Consider the following 21950-nt stretch of genomic DNA (forward strand, 5'->3'; position numbering starts at 1 on the left):
AAACAATATTATAAGAAATACTGTTTACAATTTCCTTTCTCGGTTAAACATAATTCGGGAATATTTGAAAAAAAAAAAAAACAATAATTCACAGCAGGGATAATCATTAACTTTAACTGTATGTTTGGTTCCAGTTTTATTAATTCTAGTTTAGCAGAGTTGACAGAACACATCCAGTGTCGAATAGAGCCAGGTTTAGTGTTTGCACAACTTGCATTAACTCAGAGTAACATAGTGATAAAATAATTGTTTGAGCAGACACTGAATCCAAAGCCATAAAAATGCTACTTAAATAAATAAGAGTAAAAAAGACAAGGAATTAAGAAACATCTTCATATTAAAGATCATATATAGTTAAACATGACTAGTTTACATTATACATTTACAGCTTTCATTTGAACAAATAAAGAAAAGTTTCTATAGAAAAGATGTTTTTGTTTGCCAAAGCCTATAAATACTTGGTGGCCCTGTCCCTTAAGCCACATGGATAAAGCTGAATCACAGTGGATACAGAGCTGCATCATCCTAGGCAGACGGGACCCTCACCCTCTTTTTTTAATTAAATTTTTTTCTGGTTTAGTTTATTTACCTAATTTATATGTATTATTCTGCATTTATGTTAATGCTCGGTATTTGAAATTCATCTGCATTATTTGCAAATACGAACAATCTATAAAAAGTTCAAATTATAAAAAAATAATAGATGTTTTTGTATATAATCTGCACATTTTTGTTCTCTAAACAACCTCAGTACAGATTTTCAGCCACAGAATGAGTGCTGATGTATTAAACGGGTATTTTATTCCAGTTAGATAGTCTCAGTTAGCTTAAATTCTTTGTTTATTGCGATTTTTCATAACTTCAGTTAACAAAATGATTTTGACCAATGGTTTTAGTCTTTGTTTACTAAAATAACATGAGTTCAGACTTGTAGTACTGTTCTATGGGTCACTAATGGCTCGTTTTCCACTAGTTCTGTTTTCAATGCAAGTAGTACCAAAATATTGAAATGTACTGTGCCACTTTTTTGGGACCCATTCAAAAGATTACCTAGCACAGCAGTAGACTTGACTCTATGCTGAATGTTACTGGTTTACTGAGAATTGTAAGTTGTGTGTGCAACAAAACGGAGGTACAACAACACAGAGCTCCATTTTTAAATATACAACTGCATGCGTGGATACAAGTCATCAACTGTGTTTCTGTAGCAGTGTGTGTGTGTGTGTGTGTGTGTGTATGCTGAACCTACATGGCCTCCTCAGACACGCGCACTCTCTCACAGCCTTCTGGAGGCTCTCTTTGAAACACGTATGTCTTGTTGGGACGAGGAGAAGACGATGGTGGCTCGGACATGCATGAAGGAGGAGAGGAAGCGGGACAGAGTGGCCCGCACACAACCATATCTAAACACAACACACACACAAACCAAATAAACACTCAAAAAAAAAACTATTTCACACAGAAATTCCTGTCACATGCTGATAACAAAATATGAACAATGACCCTAAGTGCAAGTTCAGTTTGAGCTTTTTTTTTTTACAATCATTTTCTCCATATTCTCAGTTTGATATGGAATATGAAAAGGGCAAATGGAGATAAATGTATAAAGTCGCTGAATAGCCTAAAACCGCTACTTTTCTCTCACTCATTTTGCTTTAGCTTATCAGGGGTCAACACAATGGAATGAACCACAAAATTTCTTGGTTAGTTAAGACTTTAATAATCCCAAAGGGAAATTCACATGTAACAGCACAGCTCACTATAGAGCTTTTTCTTCATTGCTGAATGGAGGGCGCCATAGTGATCAGCACCTTCCGGTACGATACTAGAACTTCCGTTAAGAACTGTCCTCAGCCACAGCAGCCTTTCTCAACTGTTTTCAGTGGCTTACAGAATGTTTTTGTGATGCTAAACTTAAATTTTGTAAGAAAGATGTGTTAAAGCTGTTATACTTCGATCAGATGTGGTTCAAGTGCGAGGGAAAAACGTTCTCCTAATTTAGTGTCTGCCGTCAGATCAAATGCTGAAATATAGCACCAGTGTTTAGCTGTTTTGGTGAATTGCATTTGTTTGGGCTGGTTATATATTTGAAAGAAAGAGAAAATGATCACTTTAGCGATAACGAGGCTTCATTTAAATGACACAAGCTGCCGTCTGACAACGAGGGAAAAATACCTCACAGCAGCTGTTTTCCATCCTTTTAGATTGCATTTTTTTTTCAATGATCAGTCCAGGAGGTGGCGGTGATCAACATCAGTATTAGTTCAAAGACGTTAAAAGGCAGTAAAATAGATTAAAACTATCGTTTCAAAGCAGTTCGAATGTGACTCTTTATACGCATCAGCTGCTTACTGGAAGTCCGAAGCATCCTCCTTGCGCATACATGCAAAGCATAATGGGTAATTTTGCATTCTAAGAAAAAGGTCTATATAATACGCACCCCTTAGCTTTAAGTATAAAAGTACACTAATCTATACACTTAAAATTCCACATTTAACGTCTAATTTGACATTGATTATACAATTGCTGATGGTAAAAAATAATTCCTGTATTGTTCCCTATAATGCCGTGGAGCTGAAAGAGCTCACAAGCTTGAACTGTTTCAAATCACAATTCATAATATATTGACTAGGGCTGCACAATATATCGTTTCATCATCGATATCGCAATTTGCAAATCTGCAATAGTCACATCGCAGGATCTGCAATGTCAAAATGAAATTAAAAGTAACTAGAAAACAGTTTAAAGCAAACAAAGTTTAACTCTAATCTTATAATATGAAACACTTTCATTTGGATGTGTTTAAGGCCTGTGACTGTATGGATTCAAATGAGTTTAAACTATTTGAGCACAAGAAATTGTAAAGTTTGCCAGATTAGCAAAGATTAAGGCCCAATCCCGGTTCCGTTTTTGTACCCCTATCCCTTCTCCTTGAAACGGAGTGTGAAGGGGAAGGGCTTCAAAATTTACCCCTAAAAAATGGGACACCAATACAACACCTGCACACGTCATCGCGATCTCTTACTACATTTGAGATTGACGATGGACACTGCTGTAGTTATTCCAGTTGTGCTATTTTTTGGTATTTATCTTTAGCAAATCACTGAAGACAACGATATCATGTTATCATAACGATATCACGTGGCAATAACCTCGTAACTACTGTGCATTCACACTGTGGCCACATTTATCAATGTAAACAAACGAAAATAACATTTACATTATAGCAGACAGTGTAGAAAGGCCATTTCCAGCCACTAGACTTTTTTGACAGGGTATTCAAGTGTCATTGAGAGACAGAATGTTGTGGGACTGCTTATACAGGAGTTATGATTAGGGATTATTTTAAGCTTTTTTTTTTAAAAGCATGACGGTAAAACACAAAAACTGTTATGAATATATTAAAAGATATGTTTGTTTGTTGTACAAATTCATATTAATGACAAAAAATACTAATTTGTGCATCTCCTGACTTCCGTGTGCAGCCATGCAGCGGTTGTGGCTGGTGTTTTATGGGAAATTTACTTACCCCTTGGTTTCGAGTGTGGTCCTGAAAAATCTCCATTTAAAAGGCTATCTAGTCCTTCCAACTTAGCCCTACGCCTTCAAGCTAAAGAGACTTGGGACACCCCTGCCCCTTCACATGAATGCGCAAAACGAGGAGTAGGGGTGAGGGGAAAGACTAAGGCAGGCATGTCCAAACTCAGTCCTGGAGGGCCGGTGTCCTGCAAAGTTTAGTTCCAACCCCAAGCAGACACACCTGGGCTAGCTAATCAAGCTCTTACTAGGCTTTCTAGAAACCAACTTGCCTCAACACACCTGCTGGGATGAGCTAAAATCGGCAGGACACCGGCCCTCCAGGACCGAGTTTGGACACTCCTGGACTAAGTATGTAGAATTGGGATTGGGCCTACTTGTTTAAATCATTTAATACAATAAAGACTATATGCAGTGTTATTTTCCATTTTATATATTGAATTTTCATAATTAAAACGGTTCAACCCTCTGAAAATCATTAAATTTTGCTTATTTCATCTTTATCCTTGCTCTGTTGTTTTCATCCATCCTTTAATTTATTTTGTTTTGTGTAATTTTGAATAATTCATACAGACGTACTCCTCTACATATCATTCCAATCAATATAAACGTAGGACTTCTTTTCAAATAGAGTAATCTTGTGAAATTATATTCATATCGCAATATATAAAATGGCAGAAAAACGAACTATCACAATGTCAGTTTTTTCCAATATTGTGCAGCCCTAATATTGACTAATTTGTCCATTATTTTATAATCTGCCATCTTTTCTATAGTATAATTAGCTACTTTCAGGAAATGGGTAAAAAAAGTAATGAAACACAAGATTTTGAGTCAACTACAGACTGACCGGTTTCTGTGATGGTGCAGGGCGAGTGTGAGGGGGACAGCTGGGCAGGAGAAGGGTCACTTTGTGAAGCGCTGCTGTACCTCTGGACTGGAACGGGGGCTCTGTGACCATCTGGTACATCCAGAATCTGAACAAACACACACACAAATCACATGGGTTATAACCTATGATTCCTAGCTGAATCTGTGGGTCAGAAACATTGCTTAAAAAAGACAAAACACACACACTGACTTTGTGCTGTTCTTTTGCTGTTTCAGACACAAAGACTCCCTCCAGCTCCAGGTTCAGTCCTTCCACACTGCGTCTCAGTCTGGGGGCCAGTCGACTCAGAGGAATCAGAGGCATCGTCTGCACACACAAACACACACACACAACTGTTAGACTGTGTAAAGTGACAAAAAAGCTGTAAATCTCAATGGGTGGTCGGGTTTGAGGATAATCTGGTACATAATATACAGTATTTAAGTGCTTACTTTAGTACTGTATTTTTTTCCTACTATGGCACAGCAGTGGTTCCCAAAGTGGGGGTCGCTTGGTGATTTCCAAAAATATATGTTTTTAAACTATTAGAATTACCATATTTTATCCATAACCTACAGCAGATAAAAATAGTATTTAGTAGTTACATAAAAAACAACATGCAAATAAGAAGCCATCAGCCTTTCAATTCGTTTTCATTGGATTGAGACCCCTAGGGTTATTATGCTAGATTAATGAAACAGCAATAGTGTTAGTTACAGCAGATTGATTTTGTGGCACAATGATAAACTTTGACACCTTTTACAGCTCTCACCTACATTAAAAATAAAGGCCACGACTTTAAACCAAAGAATATTCTTGTGCTGTAAACATTCTGCCCAACATTCTCATTGAGTGAAGTTAATATTAAATTAAACAAATGAATTATATAAAAAATTACATGGTTGTTCGACTTTGTGTTGTCAATAAGCTTGTTTATATACAGTTGAAGTCAGAATTATTAGCTGCCCCCCACCAAAACAAACACCCACAAAAAAGAAAATTAAATAAAATCTATAAATAAGACAAATCATTTTAAAAAAGCTATTAAAAATACATTTACTAATATATAAATATATATATATTATATATATATTATAATTATAAAATTATATATTATTATATTATAAAATATTAAATGATCCGTCTAATTTATAGATTTTTTTTTTCTAGCATTTTTTTGTGGGTTTTTTTTTTGCCTTATGATATGATAGAATACTAACAGCAAGTTAAGTTGGAAAGGGAGAGGGAGTGGGGAAAGATCCGCAAGCCAGGACTTAAATTCAAGGAACCCACAAGGTTATAGGAGCTGACAATTTTTTTATTATTATTATTAATTATTCCAAACTTTTAACAGGCTGTGTTAGGACTGTGTTGTTTTAGTTTTTTTTTTTTGTATGTTTTGTCTGTTCTAGGTTTGGGCTCGCCTTTAGCGAACATGATGCTCGTCAGCATCCTTATTAAAAATTAGTTTGTCGGGGCTGCTGTTCATTCATGGTTTGGGGAGTTGATCAGAGCTGTGCTCCAATTTGGGCTTTTTGTTTTGTATCCATACACCAGCGCTGACAACACTTATGGCATCCATTCACTTTCCTTTCACACTGATACTGATGTTTGTTTTATTATTAATTATACGAAAATAAATATTATTTTTGACTTTATTTTGACTTTAATGTTACATCTTTGAGTCAGGTGTAACAGCCTGTATGTGAATGCTTGTACGCATGTCTTTATTTATTTATTTTTAGGTTATGTTTAACCTCAATACACAATTTTATCAGTAGAATATAATAGACATGCATAAAACGAGCGATTTATACATATCCTCCTGTCTATTTAAATCTACTACTGTACAAAACAGAGCCAAACAACCAGCTGTGTGTGAGTGTTCCTGCCATATCAATAGCTGTAGTTCACTGACACCGTCTAAATAAAGCTGCTCTGTTTTTAAATCTCTGTTGCTAGTGAGATGAGGGCCAATTTGAGAGGCTTAGCTCATAATCGCAGTACATAAACAAGTGCAGCCTTTATAAATGCCCTCATGCCTCCTATTGATGCTCCTACTATAAACTAACAAGCTGGTCGAGATGCATTCTAAAATTGCTCAGGCCTGTGGTTTGTGCGTTTACCTGTGTACTTCCAGGAGTGTGTGTTTGACTATTGTGTATGTTTTGGTGTGTGTGGTCACAGTCCATGGCAGGAGGCGCATGTCTGGAGCGTTTCTGTAAGGACTGGCGAAGTTTAGCAACCTGGGGGATAGAAACATGAGAATTAGAGTAGCAGATGTAAACTTAAAAATGTGAAGAGTAAGTAGAAACCTAACCTGCTATGACTTTAAAGTGAAGTCGATTCTTTATTTGAAAGTAATTTGATGTTCAAAAGTAAGCTATTCTATGTGGATTGACTAGGCAGCTTGGGTACAACAAAAAAGTCAAATAAGTAGCTAGAATTAGAATTAGCATAAACCTATTCCAAAAAATACACGGTATACAGTAGCCTGGATTAATTTGGGGAATAATAGGCTAAAAATAATTGCCTTATTTGATTGTATTTGATGCTTCTTCTTCTTCTTCTTATTATTATTATTATTATTGTTATTTTCTAAATCAGCTTATTGATTGGGTTGTCAAATAGTTCTTGTTATTATTCTCAAAAATGTTAAACTGTAAGAATTGCCGGTTGATGTGACCAAAATAATTTTTCATTCATATAAAGTAACACTTTTATCTTACATATTGTTATTACACCATGACATTTTAGCATCAGTATTACTTTTCTTTGCTTGATAATTGATGCTTTTTTAAAACTTTGTGGACTTTCTTCCTTTACTTGTTAGGCGTGTAATTTTATTAAACTGGAAGAGCCCCTAGCCACCCTCACATGTACGGTGGCTGAAAGAGGTTTTGTATTTTGTGAAACTAGAGAAGATTAGATACTCCCTTCAAAGACATAACAGAATGTTTGTTAAGTTTGTTGAAGCCTTTTTTTTCTTATGTTAAAGCACTAACTCTTGCTAGCTGTTGACAATAATAATACATCTGTGTAGACATCTGCCGCTCATTTAGTTGTGTAATTGGGTATGTTATTTTCATTTATTTATTTTAATTATTTCTATATGGGTTGTTTGGTGTGTTTGTAAAATGTAAAAATGTTAAATACATTTTTAAAAATAATAATAATTGAGGCTTTTAGCAATAGATGCATTACATTTATAAGAAGTGACTTTAAAGACATTTACAATGTTACAACACAAAAAAAATAAATAAAAATTATTTTTAAGAAGTAGATTGATTCTACTGAATTGGAAACGAAAAGATCCTGGTCGTTGCTCCACATAAAAAAAAGTCATGTCTTGCCAACAACTTGAGAAGCTAGTCTTCCCTTTGGTGCTTTCACACAGGGCTTCAGCGTCAACGCTTGACCCATTATTATATTTTTTTTATATTTATAGAATATAATAAATAATATTTCTATAATATATATATGGAAAATCTACAGTAACATACATGAAGTGAAGGGATATTTGAAAGTGCACTGATTACACAGTCGTTTCAGCATGCACAAGTGGAAAATCTACTATGTTGAGCTAAGATAGAGTTATCTAAATTTGTCCATGTGCGATGATTTCTGCCTTGACATTATTATTATTGTTTTTTTTATTACCATTGGTTTTGCATATTCTAAAGCGATTTAACTGATTTACATTTTTATGGAAATGGATTTTATATTTTATCCCTTGTGGATTGGAATGTAAAGGTTATTAATAGGTAATGTGCCTAGGCCTGGAAATGGGCTATTTGCACACAGCCAGCAACATCGAAGCTGTACAAACAACCTTGTAATTAGTCACATTAAGCTTTTACCAAAAGTTTATAGTTAGCTTTAATACTCTAGCTGTGGATACAGCCCTTTAAACTTTGGCTTATAAACAAAAATGTGTTGGTTTTTAAGGTTGTTTGCTTTTATTTTTTTTTCTTTTATTAATGTATTGATTTGGTTGATTGAACATTTGATTTTAGTTTACTTGATTAAATAATAATTTGTTGAAACTTTATTCTTTAATGAAATTATTTGAGTGACTGTAGTGGCGTTTTTCAGGAAATATGACTGTTTTACTGTACTACTGATATATAACTCTAAAACAAATCCTTCCATGGTTTTTAAACAAGAGATTTTTTAATAACAATTTGATATTTCTAAACAAGGATGTCTTAAATAAGCATTTTATAGAGACTGAACTGGTCAATTTTAGAGTATAGGCCAAGTAAATGTAAATAAACAATTATGCATTCACAAATGGCTTACATAAGGAGAAAAAAAACATGCTGAGCCTTAAAGTGAAACTACTTTGTGTCTCAAATATCATAAATACTCACCTCTCGTAGGTGTTCGGCGCTCCCCCATGATGCCGAGCGCTTATGTCCGCCGCCTCCTCTCCGCCCCCGCGTCTCCTCGATCCAGGAACTGGGAGTCTAAGAAACAAGACAATGGCTGTGAACTTCAGAGTTCTTGCGTCCTCGTGTTCATATCAACCACCAAAGTACAGTTTCAAAACTTAAGACCGAAATAAGGGGACGCGTGGAAGTTGCTGGATGTGTTCTTGATATCGAGGATGCATCAATACAGACTTGAGTGCAAAACTCGCTCGAGTCCCAGACGTCATTGTGGATGAATAAAGAAGGTGGGAAGCGCAGCATTTTATATAGATTTATTATTAAAGTTCAGTCATAGAACTTATTTATCTCAGGAGTTTCCCTAAATGAAAGGATGACAGGAAACATGAAAATCTTAATAAATGCATAAACACATTAAGGGTGTTTATTTGCTGAAATTCGTATTAAAATTTGTATTGTGTGACGTATATTTGTATGGTTTTTATGCATAGTAAATATTGCAACAAGGGGAAAAACAATAAATAATTGTATTGATGCTGTAGCGTTTAAATAATTTTCCGTTAAAAACGCATGAAGATCATGTGATCATCACAAAAACACAGCATTTCATTTCTCACAGGACGCGTTCTCCCGTGTTCGTAACTTCGCAAGACCGGTCTCCACAAGAACACAAGTCCATTCTATGTGTTCTTGGAATTGAAAAACAGCCATTGTGAGGGTTGATTTGACTTTCAAAGTGACCTTATTTTCCAAACCTCACACCCACATTGCATTCTCATGGAAACATCAAAGCTTGTTCGGGATAACCCAAACTCAACCACCCCTCTATGAATACCAGCTATCCCAAACACCCTCAAAGACTTTACATAAAATATTCCACTGAACGCAAGACAGCTGATAACCCACCCTCGACTAAGACACACACACACACAAAGCCAAAGCAAGCCGTTCTTTCATGCACCAGTTCCAGCAAAAGCATCCACTCCTGAGAGGTGTGCTCCCCATTCGCCAAGTGTTGACATGTTTTCTGTACTTGACAAATGGAACTGAAAGCTGCTTCCTCGCCTCGATAAACGTATTTGAATACGAGACAGAATATGTGACACACCTGGAGCACACAGATACACCCAACACACACAGACACACACAGCTGTGCGGAGACATGCATGATAGAAACCACCGACTCTCCGACCACCGGCTGCACCACATTTCAAAAGATGCAACATCAAAGTTAGTTTTCAAGTGCACTCAGAAAGACAGACAGACACGTGCATACCGTCATATAATCCTGCTGAGTTGACTTGGGTTGAAAAGTCCAACTAGTGCACACTTGTGTACTATATCAAACACTGAATGCCAAGTGGCCCAATGAGTGATCACAATCTTAAAGCTCATCATAGATTCACACCCCCTCTCTCTCAAAAAACAAAAAGTGTCCTCCTTTGGTGTCTCGATCCCTGTCTTCCTGTCTCTGTCAGAGGTCAAGATTATTTAGTGCGCTTGGGATGCTAATGTAACAAACACGCAGTTGAAGTGAGGCGTATTAAAACATGTCATCACCTCCAGCCCCCAGGGTGCAAGTTCGGGAGTAAACCACGTCCGCTTAGTGGCTGGAAGTTTCACACGGCCGAGTTGGGGGGCAGGGGTGTGAGTGGATTTAAATTTAAATTCGGCCCTTACTCCTTTCTGCCTGGACACCCACTCGTCCACCCACCCACCCACATCAAGCTGTGTTGGGATTAAGCCTATAAACGGACATTGGGTTTGAGGGTCTGTATGCGCAGCACGCTGGATGCTGGCTAAAGTTTCAGAAGTCCTCGTTTGCATTGGACGGGATGAACTCGGAGAGAGGGGGGATGGGAGTGTCTTAAGACTGTATGATTGTTAACTGTTGAATGCCCACTTTTAAAGTAGGTTGAGTTTGTCAGTCAAGAACGGGATGATTCAAAGTGAATATGTGAAAATAGAGTGTGAATGGGGGTTGCGCTCGGGCATTGTATGTGTGTGGCAGGGGTTGAGGGGGACGGTCACTATGAAGGTCATGTTAAACAAAACCTTTTCTTGGGTGACCGGTCATCAGTGCAGATCACCTGCTGAGAGACACAGACGGCCTGGATGGGCATCGATGGCTACGTCCACAATACTATACAATCGTCTCAAAATATATCTGCATACTACTGACAATAACTAAATATTATGTAGCATACATGCCAGACATGTATAATGCACTGTAATTATACCACAGAGATACAGTGGGGAAATAAGTATTCAACACGACTTCAACAGTATAAAAACCTTAATGGTTGTGTGGCTTCCGCTTATGCAAACTGATCTTTATTTTATATTTACTTTATTCTCTATTTATCTTTTTCTGAAACCATTTCAAAGTTTGATTGACTGTGTTTTGGATCATTGTCATTATAAAAAGTCCACCCTGGTTTCATCTTCATCATAATGATAATGTAGATGTTGGACTGAAACGGCTAATATTCATGTACAATGAGGAAGGGCAGGGCTTACTGAATAAAAGGATTTCAGCTGCTGTCTGGGCTTTCCATGTTTTTCTACACCTTCCTTTCTTCATTTCTCATCATCATTTCTTCATTATTTGCTGAATAAAAGAGATTTCAGCGGCTGTCTGGGCTTTCCATGCTTTTTTACATCTTCCCTTTTAGTACACATAACTTCATTTGTAAACTGTTTAAATTTGTTTACTTTTCATAAATGGATTTATTTTGTTGTTATCAATATCTGGTAAAAATTTTAGGTCAACAGCACCTTTAGAAATATGTTTTCTGAGAAAAGCTGTGACGTGTTAAATACTTTTTTCCCCCACTGTACAAAATAACTGAAAAGACTTGGAGCATTCACATAAACTTTGCACAATTTATGCAAACGAAAAAGATGACAAATGTTTTTTTTTTTTTATGTAAAGCTGTTTAGCTCAGTAGCTTCTGCAGGATAAACACAAATATGCAGTCTGTCTGTAATTGTTGTTGTTGCTTTTATGCGAGTGTCTGACTATGGTCAAGGAGGCTCATAGAAAAACACTAGGGTATGTAATTTTAGATTTATCCACTCTAGTAAAAAAAAACTGATGTTTCACACTCCAAAAACAGTGGTTCAATGGGATAAAATGTTAAATATGACACAAAAATGTAGCATATACAGTTAAATGTGTCTCTGTGTTTAGACTTATAGTCGGTGCAATAGTCTAGTGGTTAGTGCGTCGACATATGGTGCAGTAACACGTCAGGGCGTCCCAAGATCATCCTGGCTGGAGGACATTTCTCTACCCTACCCTACATTTCTTTGATTATTATCAGTTTTTAAAACTGTTGTGGATAATAACTTTAAATTGGAACATTATAAAATGCCTTTAACAACCTTAAACAAAACGAACACCAGAATCAAATTAAAATTACAACTATAAAATACAAAGCAAGAGCATGTAAACGAGAATCTAATCAGAATAGTTCTACATACCAAACTTTACAATATACAGCTCTTACATCTTTTTCTCTGGGATTGTTGTCTTTTTTAAAATCATCTGCACAAATCTTTACAAGTCTGATTGCTTAGTAACAACATTCAGACAGCTCTCATAGATAAGTAGCATAATTTGAGGTATCATTCATGCCAAAGCCATTAATCAGTTTTATGAAGCAAACAGGTCTTTTCAAGAGAGAACTTGAACAAACAGGAACCATTACATACAAATGTGACTTTTCTTGTATTATCAAACTTTGTTGACAGTGTGAAATCTTTACAAACTAGCTGAGCTAACTCTGAGTTAAAATGAACAGCCACAGCAGTGGGACTTCCACCTTTTGTGTTTGTCTGAATACGGCAAACTCCAGCAGGCATGTTGGAGCAGTGCTCTAGGAGCCCATATGGAACCCATTTGGAAAAAACAATATGGCTGCCGTTCCCAGCCGAGTTTTCCTAAAGTTCTTCCAATACCGGCCAAAATCTTTCTCCCCAAAGCCAAGATCTTTCATTAGCAACCGCCTGACTTCAGCTTTCTAAAACAAACATGAAAATCCCCTGTCCATTTGAAAACTATACTTTGCAAACAACACAAGTGTTAAAACAGCTGTGCATAATTCTGCATGTGTATCATACAAGCAGATCAAACCAATGGTTTGTTTTACTCCCCACTGAGAAGCAACTCCACATGGTCAGACAGGACCTCCTTTGTTTGCTAAAAATATCGCAGACTGCGTTAAAGCAGTAGTTCTCTCAAAAATGAAAATGTTCATGTGAAGAAATCTCACCTGTGTGGCTTTGTCGTTGACACAGGTAACAGGCTGACACTCTGGTTCTCTTGGCCAGTTGCCCTGCAGGTACGGCCCCACCAAAGTGTCCAGAGACAGGGTCCGACGTAAGGTTGGCTTCGGCGGACGTCCCTTTGTCTTGCATTCAGCTAAAAATTCACAGATAATCATAACTTCGAGATTAGTTTTTAAATCATAAAAAGCTAATTAACACACACACACACACACACACACACACACATACATATATATATATATATATATATATGAGGCCTGTGACTGTGTGAGGATTTAAAAAGCATTCCGGCCTATGAAATTGTACCGATTGTAATTGACACATTGACAGCAATTAATTTTATTAAATCATTCATAAAACGAAGAAATGTGCAACAACGGCAATTTAGAAGTGTTGATATTAAAATATTTAGATGACTGATGTTCATGTACACGTAGTCACAAGCTCCATCCCTAGAAGAAAAAAAAAGAAAAAAAAAAAGTTGACTATTTTGATGGCAGCCTTTACACAGTCTAGTAGTAAGCTTATGTAATGCCAATTGTATAATGCAAATTTTAAATTCATGCTAACAATCAAATGACCAAAAGAAAAATATTAATGCAATTAAAATATGCAAGATATAAATTGATGCATACGTTAAACTTTAATTATATTGTTTAATTAAAATGACAAAATAATAATAAGTTAAATTATTTTGTTGCTCAAAAGAATCGGTTCAGGCACTGGTACAGTTTTAAAACCATCGATTTAGCAACGGTATCGAAATAACCCCAAATGATACAAACCCTAATTCTGGAAAATGGTTAAAAAAATGTTGATTTCCAACATGACTATATTAGAACACAATACATTTGAACACAATATATTTTACAACATGAAAATATATTGTCTTCAAAGGTGAATTTTTAAATTATCTTTTACCCATACAATTAAAAAGCACATATAATCACAATAATACCGTAATCACAATACCATCAAACCATGATATTTTTATCCAAGGTTGTCATACCGCCACACTCTTATACTGGCCCATGCCTACAACTGAATGCTCTACACGTGCAATTCTGTTCCATTAACATACTGAGTTTCACTCACTTCTTTTACAGAACATGATGTCAAGCATTTTTATACCTTTTATAGTATTTTGTTATTTAGGAATCAGGTGGGAAATCTGCTTAACTTATGATTAAAAAAACAACAATTGAACCATTGAACTTAACAGTGTGATGGATGTCAAGGGAGTAAAAATAAGTTCTTATTTTTAATATAACTGAATTACCAAACATAGCCAGAAGGGAGAAAATGCACACGAACACACACTAACCGCTGCACCACTGACCATAACTCTCGTATCATTCTGACAATTTGTTTGTCTACAATATCCTTTTCACATTTATCCCATGAGTTGGCGCTTTCAGCAGCTTGTACATCAAACTGACACACATTCCCTGCATGAAAGACATGTTATAAATAGATGCTGTTGTCGTAGCGGATGCTGAACATCCTGGTGCTTCATCAACACACTGTGGTTGAGAGGTATCGGACTCTGGCCCAAAAATACTTCAGAGGATCACATTTGCACGTACAACAGATCGTATTCTTCAGCGCATTGGTCTAGTCAAAGAAACAAATACAACAGTACACCTGATCTCTGACCTTTTCAGGCTAGTCCTGGATCCATTCAACTCCTCCCAGCCCCTGGGGTTTTTGAGTGACTTCGGGAAACTTTTTGATGGCAACTATTTACTGTCAGGCGTTAAACAAGGCATACTTGTCTAGTACAGAGAGTATTTTATCACTGAGTTTAAGGGTGTGTAATCAAGCAGGTTGGGTGACTATGTGGATGAATGTGAGACATTGTAAGGGTTAAGGTTTATGTGTGGTTAGTCTGATATAGATATGCAACTAGTGTGTCAGTGAATCACAAAAATATGCACAAATTACAGTACATTTAACCTCAAAAGTCAAAACTTAAAAAAGAGATGTACATATACAGTTCTTAGCATATACAAGTTCGCCCCTCACAAATCTACCTTTTAAATTCATATTTAAATAGGAAGCTATAGAGTACTATATTTGTGCATATACATTAGATTAGTCAGTCTTGAAGCCAAACCTAGAGTTTATCGAACAAAATAACTTGCGATAACGATCCAAAAATGAGTACACCTAAATTTATATGTTATAGAAAAATATTAAATAAAATAAAAGAGGGGGGGGGGGGTAATCAAGAGAAGAAGAAAAAATGAAAAATTGTTGAAATTTTGTAGGTTGTAATTTATTTTTTGCAATATTTTGCTTGGATTTAATTGTATTATCTTTCAATTTATAAAGATGTTCTGTGACTAAAATATAATTATAATAAATATATCTGTTTAATAAATCTGTTTTGCTTAAATGCACCAAAATACATTGTCTATATTCACTGAGAAATGGATAAAAATTTTCATTTTCAAAATGGGGTGTACTCAATTATGCTGTGCACTGCATATACAAACATATGCAAATACACTTTAAAAAGTAGTTCACTCAGAAAATAAGTAAACCTATTGCTTCCATTTTTAATACATGAAGTATGTACATAATTATAAAAACTCAATTTAAAAAAAGTTTAAACAGTTATAAGGATTTACTCACTGTTTTCTGGTCAAGTCAACTTGTCACTTTTAAGGCAACAAGTTAACTCACTTTAATTAAAATTACTAAAGGCTTTTTATGGTGTATACATTTATAGAATTTTGACAGTTGATAGCACTTTTGCTTCCACTCAAAAATATGTTAGCTGTTTGTTCAAAGTACTTATTTTAAATCAGCTAAAACAACACAGTTCACAAGGTTCTTGGGGGACAACTTAATTGTTTTAAGTTGAATCCACTTAAATTTGTAAAAACCAATTAGTTCACTTAATTCCTTTATGTTAATCGCAACAGAAATTGATTGTGTGTAATACCCAGCATCTTTCAAAGTGTATGCTCTGTATTTCAGTTGTTTCATTTTTGATACACTTTCATTTTTTTTAAAGCATGCTTGCTTCCTGAGGAAGACTCAGTAGAGAATGGCTGCTAATCAAATAGAGATTATACTAAAAATTGAAAAGAGAGCAAATTAAATTTGAACAAACTAGGATGTATTTTTTGCAAGCTCTTTGTTTTTCGATTCATAAGGAGTATGTTTGCATAGTAAAATAAAACCAATCAATTAATGATTAACTGTAGTTTGTCTCTTTTTTTGCCAAATTAATTAGTCAGTTATGTGTAAATGAAGTTTTTCTCTTCCAAACATAAAGATATTCATATTTGTGTGGTTTAACTGAAGTTGTAAGGTGATTAAATGAAAATACAGCAAATGTCCCCATCTGACTTTAACTAATACTTTATATATGATACATTTTCAATGCAGAATCGATTAAGGATGCTCCGATTGATCGGCCAGAGACCGGTATCACATAATCACATTTCATCTCTTGATTGGTACTAGCTAATCTGGCTGATCTCATCAATCAATCGCAAGTGTTTATGTTTATGAGTTTACAAGCAGACGAAGACGCATGTGTGCATCCATATATTATGCATCAGCAGCTCCAACAAGTTAGGAGGTAAACTATGTGAGGAGCGTGAGGGAAAATGTGCTTTATGCAATGGTAAGGTTATATAAAGCTTAAAGCATCAGAATCAGTATTCTGAACCGGCCGATGACCATAATAAGATATCGGTACTCTGTATCGGCTGCAAAAATCCTGATCGGAGCATCCCTAGAATTGATCAATATATCTCTTTTTTTTTTTTTAATAAAGCACATTAAAAAACATTTAGGTATACCAAAGTGCTGTAAAAGAAGAACAAAAATCCTAATGACACAACATACCAACATGACACCAAGCTGCATATAACATAATACTGAGCTATAAAACAAATTGGCCTTAATACGCGATTTAAACACTGACAGAGAGGTTGAAGAGCACCATAATCTATATCTGAGAATGCAAGATCACCTCTACACTGCATGGGACCTTCAGGATAATCTATGAATCTGATCTTAATGATCTCGAGGAAGATTGAAATGACAGATCTTTGATGTACTCTGGAGTCTGAAGCCAAAGCATTTATGGCTTTAAAACAATTTGCTGTTTAACTTGTATCCAGTGCAAATAGTTATATGGTCTAGGGCTGGGCCGATGAAGGATATTATATTGAATCTTGACAAAATTTATGTCAATAACAATAATAACCACTGGGCTTTTTTTACTCTATATTGATCTAAGAGCCAATCACACAGCATAAATGTGCAACATTGGAAATTTATCCGCTGAAGATGTTATGCCATTCAATGGACCCTCTTATTTTTGTGGCTTCAGTCATTATTGGGGTACCCTTTTAAATCTGGAAGGATTAAAAACTTCTAAATATATACGAAGTAAAAAAATAAATTAACTATATATAATATATCTCGAAATATATACAGTTATCGTTCAATATTGAAAATAATTATCGGGACTGCATTTTTGAGGATTAATGAGGGGGAGACTGCTTTTTTAAATAGAGAAGAGTGTTTCTAAAGGTAGTTTGTCAAGCCCACTCACCTGTGTGAAGCACACTTCAGAAATGCACTTCTTTTAAAGATACATGTAGTGATTGTAAGAAAGTGTCCGGTGCAAATGTGGAAAAGTGGTGCAAGTATTGGTTAACATACTTCACAATAGCACATTACAATAGTTCAAATTTGAATGCTTAAATGAAAAGCATGTATCTTTTTTCAACATCATCTTTCCATAAACTGAATGAAAAACTATTATTTTTGATTACAACGTTTGTTTGCCAATTGAATATAAGATCTTTATTGCAAGAAGTGAAAGTTCAGAAGATTATTGGTAAACCTTTTGCCCTATTTCCAGCTATTTATCTTTTGACTTGTAAAACTAGTCTACAACTTTGTCATGGACTAGAATCTGGGTTACACGTTTGTGCTTATCTAGCTAGAAAATGTATTCTAATGTATTCTTCCACTCCTAACATTCCTTCATCAATATCCACTTTTTAAGTGCTTCCAGGTCCAAGTGCTCTATCAAACTGTGTGGGGAGACTTAAAAAATGGTAATATTGTTTACAAAGAGATGTAATACTTTCAAAAATCATGATCGCTATATATATATATATATATATATATATATATATATATATATATATATATATATATATATATATATATATATATATATATATATATATATATAGCAAGTCCAGAGACTGTAGTGTACAACATGTTTTAAATAAAATTCACCTTCATGTGTGAAATGACCAAAACGTGGTCATAAACTAATATTTTCTCACTTGAAATGAGTAGCTGATTGAACCCTGAAACAATATTTCATACATCATGACTTAAGCAGATGTGGTTGAATCAGACTGCCACTTTCTTACCCTTCGAAAAACTGACTTATGATGACTTATAGATATACAAGAATGTATTTTGAAAAAGATATTTTGTGCTAATTTTACCTTTCACAAAAGACTTTAATTACTAGCCAATGAGTGGTTGTATACTAGATAGCTGTATTATTGAATATGATGACATCACATATCACATTTCCATAGCCTACGAGAATCCAAAAAGAGCCACATATTGATAAATAATGTTCTGATAGCTGTTTTAATGTCAAATTATGATTGAATTTCCTCATTACAGAAATAGTTTGATAACAAGCAGGAAATGTTCATGGGCCAATGACATGACATTAAAATGGTCTATATCACTGTTTTGTCATGGCAAATCTTTAAATAAATGATACAAAAGTAAAGAAGTACTCTAAAAAAGACGATTCATTTGATTTACAAAATGTTTTAAGTGTTTGCAATCTATTTATAAGGGCTGAACTGAAACAAACTAAATGTATAAAATGTTCTACTTAATTTGTTTGTTTAAATTTAGCACATATAAATAGTTTGCAACCACTTACCTTAAAAACATTGTGTAAATCAAATGAATCTTCTTTTTCATTGTATTCTCTAAAGTCTTTTTTTTTTGTCATTTTACACTTGGTGTGAAAAAAATGACCTGAACATATTTTTGACGGGTTTTATAAGATCATTTGTGTTTTCTCAATGAGGCTGCACGTGTATGTTTTACAGTCTTCCTGAGCGCTCTTCCAGGCACGGTGAGCAGAGTATAAAAATACACTCGCTGGCATATGGACTAAAGTTACATGCAGCCAAACACTATGAACACAACCTCTGAACCCCCGCCTGAGCTCCTTTGTGTACCTATATAAACACATGCCATGACACTGCGCTAAATTCAGAAACAGCTAAAGAATCTTCAGACCATTTACGTGTACTTAAAGTAACATGCCAGCATGATCTGAATAAAATAATGAATCAACCTTAATTTTTAAGTAAATTCTGATGAATTCTGCACAAAGGATTCTCTTAGTGGTAGGTGAAAGAGCTGCATGGGTGTCTAGATATTTAACGAGCAAATATGTAAGGAAGGCATGTGTAAAACTTCTTGAATGACTGGTGTTCCAGCTCTGTGGAAATCTATGAAAGTGGCCTCGGTCTGCGTGGGCTATAACGCTTAATGACAACAGCTCAATGTTAAGAGACCAGAGGGATTTGCTGTTGAGCTAAAGCATGGTAAAAGTTATTTCAGTCAATCTGTTTGCAGACTCACTGTTGAGTTCATTTGTACATTGTGAAGATGAGAATCAAAGAGTCTTTGTGATTAACACATTCTATTATAAACAAGTCAAGACTTTTTAAAGTAGGGTTGGGCGATTCATCGAAAAGTAATCGAAATCATCATTGAGAAAAATCGGCTAGATTTTTCCAGGTCATTTTTTTCAATTACTTTCCCTACCACGTGTGGAGTTTACACTTCTGCGTTGAGCGCATCATATCACAACATCTGGTGCAACATTTATGCATTCGCATAACCCTTGTGAGGGGCGCCGGAGGAAAGTGGGGTAGGCCCTTAGAATCATCCTAACTTCCCCCACACAGCCCCTCGCTGTGACTGATTCTGACGTTGACCCCTCAAAAAAAAGTAACTACTTGTTGCGACGACACTTAGCGCAACCTCTGTGATCGGTCAGCTTGGTAGCGTTGAAGAGTATAGGCGAGTACAGAGAGGGCAAAAAATAAAATAAAATGAAATAAAAATTTATTACATAAATAAAATAATCATGCATTAATCGTAATAGAGTTCAAATGTTCAATTAATTGAGATTTTGATTTTATTTTTGGCCAAAATTTTTTTTATTTTTAAATAAAATCGCCCAGCCCTATTTTAAAGTATTATAAATCTGACAATATGCAGATTTAAAATACATGAAAGACCCAGACACCAATGAAAAGTGTTAAACCTGGACAAAAGTTGACTACAAAGTAATGCAGGTTATTAAAAACTGGGTTTATACACATTTTTACTACTAAAAATCCATGACTTTTTCATGATTTTTTCAAGACTTTCAAGTAGGCTTGGGACGATAATTGTTTTCAAGGTATACCGTGGTTTGGAAATTCTGCAATACCGTTTCTAAGGTTTGTGTACGATTTTTTATTTACATTTACATTTTTTTTAGGACAACAGTATCTTCAGCAAAAAATATATCCGAAGATGAAGTTTTAAATTGTAAAGAAATCAGTGTTTTTGAAACTTATGAAGACAGCAGAAGTCAATCATTCATTTCAATTATTCAGCCTGACTGCTTCAAAATATTTTAAATCTTTCACAAAATAAAATATGTTGTGTTCAGAGGGGGGAAAAATTTTTGATGTTTACCCAGACATTTAAAAAGTATATATTTTAGAGCAGTAATCACGATACCGTGATATTTTTATCCAAGGTTATCATACTGTCAGAATCTTATGCCTACTTTCAAGTAAATGTTCATGACCTAATGTTTCATGCAGTGTCTATTTGCGTAGTAAAAGAAAAAAACAATGCATGTTGCAATTTCGAATTTATTACAGCATATGGTAAAACACGCAACAAACAATTTTTGTTTCAATTTATGTTTATATCTATGTACAATTGTTTTAGATAATGCTTACACCGCACTAATAACGTGAGAGTATAGGATTGGCCAAGGACAGAAAAAGAAGTAAATAACCTAAATTCAAGTATACAGATATCTGTTATCCATGACTTTTCCAAAACTTTGTGGGTTTTTTCTGTTTTCCAAAACTTTTCCAGGCCTGTAAAATGTCATGTCAAAATTCCATGACTTTTGCAGGTTTTCCATGACCGTATGAACCCTGTAAAAAGGTATTTGGTTTTCAATAATTGTTTGATCAAAAAGTTATTTTTGTGAAAAAAGTTGCAATGCTAGGCCTGTCACAATATCTATTTTTTGTCGTACGATATATGGCACCAAAATATATTGCAACAACCAATATTATTGTCATTTTAAGTCCATCTAACGCCAGAAAAACAATATATCATCACAATACAACTCCACTCGTCCAAAAACACATAATATTTAATTTTATTTATTTGAACAATTTAACAACTAGGGATTGAAGTCAGAATGTTAAAACGCATATCCTAAATAAATAATAATAAATGTTAACAAAAGGTGACAAGTAACAGAAGCTGTGATATCTGCTACCAGATCTATTTTCAGTTGTCTGACACCCAAATGAAAATATACTGAAGTAATTTATAGTACATACTATACTATTTTTTCACCATACTGACACTGACACCTACAATAGAGATAGAGATGTTGTTCAATCAGCTAAAATGTTGCTAGAATTGCTTATGTAGGGGTGATTTACATTGCATCACCAAAAATGATTGAGGTCATGTCCATGTGTTGTGCGATAAGTCGATATATTGATTATTGTGACAGGCCTATGCAA

The 21950-nt window shown here is 35.0% G+C and overlaps 1 protein-coding gene and 2 long non-coding RNA genes across 7 annotated transcripts in view; 2 read left to right on the top strand and 1 right to left on the bottom strand.

Moving 5' to 3' along the window:
* Positions 1 to 21950, top strand: part of LOC147845592 (uncharacterized) — a 344082-nt gene that overhangs the window by 145587 nt on the left and 176545 nt on the right. The gene's annotated exons all lie outside the window — the stretch shown is intronic.
* The window catches only part of fam117aa (family with sequence similarity 117 member Aa), a 28139-nt gene that overhangs the window by 4691 nt on the left and 1498 nt on the right, over positions 1 to 21950 (bottom strand). For 3 of the 5 annotated variants that reach the window (XR_015480646.1, XR_015480645.1, XM_087244225.1), the window contains exons 2-7: positions 13077 to 13225; positions 8782 to 8877; positions 6535 to 6654; positions 4619 to 4735; positions 4388 to 4514; positions 1250 to 1403 (exon numbers count right to left, since the gene is read on the bottom strand). Coding sequence is in view for 2 of the 5 variants with exons in the window: in XM_087244225.1 (XP_087100351.1) it covers positions 1250 to 1403; positions 4388 to 4514; positions 4619 to 4735; positions 6535 to 6654; positions 8782 to 8877; positions 13077 to 13225 (763 nt within the window). In the remaining 3 variants the exon portion in view is untranslated. Of the gene's footprint in view, positions 1 to 1249; positions 1404 to 1539; positions 3710 to 3864; positions 4515 to 4618; positions 4736 to 6534; positions 6655 to 8781; positions 8878 to 10075; positions 10390 to 13076; positions 13226 to 21950 lie in introns of those variants that run through there. The other 2 variants (XM_087244226.1, XR_015480647.1) reach the window with 2 other exon arrangements.
* On the top strand, positions 8855 to 10215 carry LOC147845595 (uncharacterized). The gene is made up of 2 exons (XR_015480664.1): positions 8855 to 9086; positions 9419 to 10215. It is a non-coding gene; the product is annotated as an uncharacterized LOC147845595 (long non-coding RNA).

Source organism: Danio rerio, chromosome 3, assembly GCF_052040795.2.
Source record: "Danio rerio strain M-AB ecotype USA chromosome 3, GRCz13ab, whole genome shotgun sequence".
Classification (NCBI taxonomy): domain Eukaryota; kingdom Metazoa; phylum Chordata; class Actinopteri; order Cypriniformes; family Danionidae; genus Danio; species Danio rerio.